We start from the raw sequence: 6,036 nt of genomic DNA on the forward strand, positions 1-6,036 counted from the left end.
CCCTCCCGCAGGGTGACCACAATGACTCCTATGCTCTGCTGGGTGAGCTGGCCCCCTGCGGCTCCACTGACAAGCAGACCTGCCTGAAGACCGTAGTCCTGCTCACTGACAGGAAGAAGAATGTGCGTGCCGTCCCCGCCCCCTGGCCTCCCCCCCCTGGCGGTGGCCCCGCCTCCCGCCCTGGCCCCGCCCTGCCCTGGCCCCTGGTCAGGGACCCTGTCAGCCCCTGCTGTCTTCATAGGTGGTGGCTTTCAAGTCTGATGGCAGCGTCCTCCTGAATGAGCTGGAGGTCAACTTGCCCCACGTGACTGGTGAGTGGATAGAGGTGCCCTGGGTTTCTCTGCCCCCCAAGGTCCAGGCCCCTTCAGGCTGGGGGTCCAGGCTGGGCCCTCCAGAGCCCCCTGTTGGCGTAGGGGTGGTGGGCGGCGCTAGTGCCCACAGCTCCAGCCCCTCCTGAGGCTTGGCTCCTGGCCCCGATGTGCCCTCACTGCCCTATGTCCCCCACGCAGCGAGCTTCTCCATCTTCCGGCCCTCCTCCTACCACATCATTGTGAACACTGCCTTCGGCCTGCGGCTGCAGGTGCAGCTGGCCCCCATCATGCAGCTGTTTGCCACGCTGGAGCAGAGCAACCAGGGCCGCGTGCAGGGTGAGTGGCAACCAGGGGCCCTGCAGGCCCACCTCTCCTGTGCTGTCCTGGCCCCTCAGCCCCCATGGGTCCTCTCCTACTCCCAACCTGGCCCTGCCCTGCCCCCATCCCTCTCCTGGCCCCCTTAGTCCTCATGGGTCCACTCCCAACCTGGCCCCGCCTGCCCCCAGGCCTCTGTGGGAACTTCAATGGCCTGGAGGGCGATGACTTCAAGACGCCCGGTGGGCTGGTGGAGGCCACAGGTGCCGGCTTTGCCAACACCTGGAAGGCTCAGTCGAGCTGCCATGACAAGCTAGACTGGTTGGACGATCCCTGCTCCCTCAACATTGAGAGTGGTGAGTCGGGCACCTGGGGCATGGGCGACAGGAGGGTGGGCGAGCAGGCTGCCAGCTGCTGCCTGCTGGTGGGTGATCAATGGTGCCAAGTCACAGGTGCCTGCTGCTATGGCAGCTGGCACCCTCCCCTCCCCCTCCCCTTGAGTCCGGGTTCTTAGAAGAGCTGTCAGCAGGGCATGTGAGTCACCTGCCCCTGGCCGGCCTTGCAGGGGCATCTGGTCGGTCAGCACCTGAGCTGCCCAACCTGATGGGAGATCCAACCCGGAGGGAGACAACTGGGCAGGAGTCAGGGCTCACCTTTGGGGTGGACGGTCCCCTGCTGAGGTCCAAACTCCTCCTTCCGCAGCCAACTACGCCGAGCACTGGTGCTCCCTGCTGAAGAAGACAGAGACCCCCTTTGGCAGGTGCCACTCTGCTGTGGACCCCACAGAGTACTACAAGGTGGGTGCGCCCAGCACACATGCACCCACGCACATGCACACAGGAGCCTCCCCCTGACAGAGCCAGCAGCTCCCACTCCCCATGTGTGTGCATATGTCAACCTGTGTGCACATGGGCTTGCGCATTCTGTGTGCCTGTGGGTGAGTGTGCACGCTGGGGAGTGCTTGCACCCGTGTGCATGTTCACATGGGCCCACGCATGGGGGCCTTTGTGCGCGCCTGCGCCCTGCCCTGACACCCGTCCACCCCTGTCCGCGTGCAGAGGTGCAAGTACGACACGTGCAACTGTCAGAACAATGAGGACTGCATGTGCGCCGCGCTGTCCTCCTACGCCCGCGCCTGCGCCGCCAAGGGCGTGATGCTGTGGGGCTGGCGGGAGCGCGTCTGCAGTGAGTGGGGCCGGGGCGGGGCGAGAACTCTTGGCCGGGGGCTGCGGAAGGTGTGTGGAGCTGGGACATAGGCCTTGACCCTGGGCGCCCCGCCTCCCGCCCCCTCTGCAGACAAGGACGTGGGCTCCTGCCCCAACTCTCAGATCTTCCTGTACAACCTGACCACCTGCCAGCAGACGTGCCGCTCGCTCTCCGAGCCCGACAAGCACTGCCTCAAGGGCTTTGCGCCGGTGGATGGCTGCGGCTGCCCAGACCACACCTTCCTAGACGAGAAAGGCCGCTGCGTGCCCCTGGCCAAGTGCTCCTGCTATCACCGCGGCCTCTACCTGGAGGCGGGCGATGTGGTCCTGCGCCAGGAGGAGCGGTGGTGGGTGCCGGACCCCCACAAGGCAGGGGTGGGCGGCTGGACCTCTGGTCCAGGGGTGGGGGACATCTGCAGTGTCTCGGCAACCGGATGAGGGAGGACTGGGTGGGGGCTGCTGAGATGCAGGGCACCCCACAGAGCCCGGAGGGGGCTTCTCTTGGGGCCTTGCCTAGGGAGTAGGCCTGGGCATAGACCCCCGAGGTCTGGCCATTCATCTGCCCTGTCCCCCCCTCCCCCCCAGTGTCTGCCGGAACGGGAGGCTGCATTGCATGCAGGTCAAGCTGCTGGGCCAGAGTAAGTGCCCCACTGCCCCTCAGGCCCTGCCCCACCCCCACCTTCAGCTGGACTGACACCACCATCCCCCTCCACCTGTCCTACAGGCTGCAAGTCCCCCAAGATCCACATTGACTGTAACAACCTGACTGCACTGGCCATCCGAAACCCCCGCCCCCTCAGCTGCCAGACGCTGGCTGCCGGCTATGTGAGTGCCGGGACCCCATTTCAATAGGCAGGAGGTGGAGGGGGCCCAGCCTGGCTCAGGAGGACACAGGGACATTGCTGCCGATCAGAAGGAGCCAGGGGCCCAGGCCCTGAGCCCGGGGGGCCAGTGTGGGGGCTCTGGCAGGCTGCCTCGCCTGGCTCCTGGGGTTGGGTCTGTGGAGCCAGTGTGGGGTTGGGGGCCATTCTGTGCAGGGCTCGGCTCGGCCCCTCAGTTTCTGACTGTGCCCCCTCTCCGCTGCGGCCCCCAGTATCAAACGGAGTGTGTCAGTGGCTGTGTGTGCCCGGAGGGGCTGATTGACGATGGCAGAGGCGGCTGTGTGGTGGAGGACGCGTGCCCCTGTGTCCACAACAAGGACCTGTACCCCACTGGGGCCAAGATCAAGGTGGACTGCAATACCTGGTGAGGCAAGCCAGATGGTCCCCTCCCTGTGCCTCTCCAGAGGGATGTAGGGCTCCCAGCCACTGCCCTGCGCAGGGGCGGAGTTGCCCCCGGCTGCTCCATCTCCTCCAGCCTCTCCCCATGTCCTCAGCACCTGCCACAGAGGACGCTGGACGTGCACCCAGGCCGTGTGCCACGGCACCTGTGCCATCTACGGCAGCGGTCACTACATCACCTTTGACAAGAAGTACTACGACTTTGACGGCCACTGCTCCTACGTGGTGGCCCAGGTGAGGACAAGCCTCCTGCCACCATCTTGCAGAGGGTGGGGGGAGCCCCCTCTTCACCTTTTGGGGGTACATGGCGGGAGATGGGACTGGCAGGTCATACACAGGAAAAAAAGGGCCCGTCAACCCCCCAGTCTCTCCTATGGCTCCTGCCCAACACCAAGCCCCTCCCACACCACGCTGCTCCCACACCAAGGTCCACCCACACTAAGTCCCTGTCCCACACAGAGAGCCTTACCCCCACACGGGTACCGCCTTACCAAGCTCTCCACACCACAGTGAGGAGCTTACCCCATAATGAGGGTCCTTGCCCCACTCAGAGCCTTTTTACCCCCCCTGTGAGGTCCTTATCCCCCAGTGAGGGAAGTTCTCCCCCCCTCCCAGTGAGGTCCTTAACCCCCTAGCGGGGTCCTTAACACCTCTGTGAGGTCCTTACCACAGAGGGAGGCAGGGCCGAGGCCTGCCTGTGTCCCAGCTGATGCAGGGCCAGAGGGCGCCCGTCTGCAGCAGGTGGCCCGCGTGGCCCCAGCGCTCACATGCCCCCCCCCCCCCACAGGACTACTGCGGCCAGAACGCCTCCCAGGGCTCCTTCAGCATCATCACGGAGAACGTGCCCTGCGGCACCACTGGCGTGACTTGCTCCAAGGCCATCAAGATCTTCCTGGGGGTGTGTGCGGGCGGGCGGGGGCTGGCGGGCTTTCTGCGGGGCAGGGGCTCGGGGGTGGCCGGGCTCTCGGGAAGGCTGTGGGTCCGTGACGGCCCGCCTGTGCGCAGAGGACGGAGCTGAAGCTGGAGGACAAGCACCGCGTGGTGATCCAGCGTGACACAGGCCACCACGTGTCCTACACCACGCGGGAAGTGGGCCAGTACCTGGTGGTGGAGGCCAGCATCGGCATCATTGTCATCTGGGACAAGAAAACCACCATCTTCGTCAAGCTCGCCCCCTCCTACAAGGTGCGCGCACCTCGCTGCGGCCCCGCCCACCCGCCAAACCCCGCCCCCTGCCGAGGCCCCCTGGCCAAGCTCCCCCCGGCGTGTCACCCCCCAGCAGGGCACCGTGTGCGGCCTGTGTGGCAACTTCGACGACCGTTCCAACAACGACTTCACCACGCGGGACCACATGGTGGTGGACAGCGAGCTGGACTTCGGGAACAGCTGGAAGGAGGCCCCGACCTGCACCGACGTGACCACGACCCCGGATCCGTGCAGCGTGAACCCGCACCGACGCTCCTGGGCCGAGAAGCAGTGCAGCATCATCAAAAGCCAAGTCTTCGCCGTCTGCCACAGCAAGGTGGGCGGGGCCTGGCTGGAGCCCAGTTGGGCTGCGGGCGTGGCTGGAGGCAGCCTGTCCCCCCTGTGGGAGGGGCCCTGTGCGCCCCGCCCCCTCGGGTGTGCTCCCAGGGCTCTGGGCACCGTTGGCTGGAGCGGGGTTCAGGGGCGGGGCCGGCTGGGGCGCGCGCCGGCAGCAGGTCCAGGGCTCACGTCCGCTCCCCGGGCAGGTGGACCCCAAGCCTTTCTACGAGGCCTGCGTGCACGACTCCTGCTCCTGCGACTCGGGCGGCGACTGCGAGTGCTTCTGCTCGGCCGTGGCCTCCTACGCGCAGGAGTGCACCAAGGAGGAGGCCTGCGTCTTCTGGCGGACGCCAGACCTGTGCCGTGAGTGCGCCGGGGCACGCGTCCCCCAGGCGGGCGGCGGGCTCGGGGGCCGCGCGCCGCGGCCGACCCAGCGCCCCCTCTGGCTCTGACCCGCCTCCTCCCGCAGCCATCTTCTGCGACTACTACAACCCCCCGGATGAGTGCGAGTGGCACTACGAGCCGTGCGGGAACCGCAGCTTCGAGACCTGCCGCACCATCAACGGCATCCACTCCAACATCTCCGTCTCCTACCTGGAAGGTGAGCGCGCGCGCGCGCGCACGCGAGGCCGGGACGCGCCCGCAGGGCCCGAGAAGGCCTGCACTACGCTGCCTGCACCCAGTGCTGGGAGCCCAGCTCTTCCCGAGCTGGGAGGTGCAGAGGCGGGACGGGAACCGCCCGGATGGCTGTGGGCCCATTGACAGCTGGGCGTGGCCGAGCCGAGCCTTTGGTTTTGCCTGGTGGGGGTGGGGCACAGGATGCCTGGCCTTCTCCCAGGACGGCCTGCCGGGGTGGGGGTGGGGGGACCCTGGGCATGCTGGTGGGGTCCGGCGGACCGGGCTCCTCCGAGGTGGTCCAACAGCCCTGTGTCCCCCAGGCTGCTACCCGCGGTGCCCTGAGAACAGGCCCATCTTTGACGAGGACCTGAAGAAGTGTGTCACCAGTGAGCAGTGTGGCTGTTACATCGGGGACAACCACTACCCACCAGGGTCGCCGATGCCCTCTGAGGACATCTGCGAGTCTTGGTACCTGAGCCCACGTGGCAGGGGGCTGGGAGGGCCAGGGGACACAGGGAGAGAGACACAGGCACGCAAGCACATACACATACGAGCACATGCAAGCACAAGCCACGCACAACACAACGCATGCCTAGACACACAGGCACACATGTGCACCCCCAGTCACACAAACTCACACAGGTGCACACATATGTGAGCATACACAGGCACAAGCCATCCAAATACATGCCTAGACACACAGGCACACATGTGTACACTTGGTCGCCCCTGGAGATGTACATACATGTACATACTTGGCTACACACATTTGGTCAAACATGT

At 66.0% G+C, this 6,036-nt stretch overlaps 1 protein-coding gene across 1 annotated transcript in view; it reads left to right on the forward strand.

Annotated features, from left to right (window-relative positions):
- MUC2 (mucin 2, oligomeric mucus/gel-forming) overlaps positions 1 to 6,036 on the forward strand; it is a 27,090-nt gene that overhangs the window by 4,266 nt on the left and 16,788 nt on the right. The window contains 17 exon segments of the mRNA XM_030885697.2: positions 1 to 122; positions 242 to 311; positions 510 to 647; positions 818 to 982; positions 1,329 to 1,423; positions 1,685 to 1,811; positions 1,923 to 2,178; positions 2,417 to 2,469; positions 2,556 to 2,656; positions 2,925 to 3,076; positions 3,207 to 3,345; positions 3,899 to 4,009; positions 4,117 to 4,296; positions 4,394 to 4,633; positions 4,842 to 4,998; positions 5,105 to 5,236; positions 5,574 to 5,721. The exon segment at positions 1 to 122 is cut by the window's left edge and continues 7 nt beyond it. Of these exon segments, the coding sequence (XP_030741557.1) occupies positions 1 to 122; positions 242 to 311; positions 510 to 647; positions 818 to 982; positions 1,329 to 1,423; positions 1,685 to 1,811; positions 1,923 to 2,178; positions 2,417 to 2,469; positions 2,556 to 2,656; positions 2,925 to 3,076; positions 3,207 to 3,345; positions 3,899 to 4,009; positions 4,117 to 4,296; positions 4,394 to 4,633; positions 4,842 to 4,998; positions 5,105 to 5,236; positions 5,574 to 5,721 (2,386 nt within the window).

Source organism: Echinops telfairi, unplaced genomic scaffold (genome assembly GCF_000313985.2).
Source record: "Echinops telfairi isolate 266 unplaced genomic scaffold, ASM31398v2 ScPeMD7_37;HRSCAF=141, whole genome shotgun sequence".
Lineage (NCBI taxonomy): Eukaryota > Metazoa > Chordata > Mammalia > Afrosoricida > Tenrecidae > Echinops > Echinops telfairi.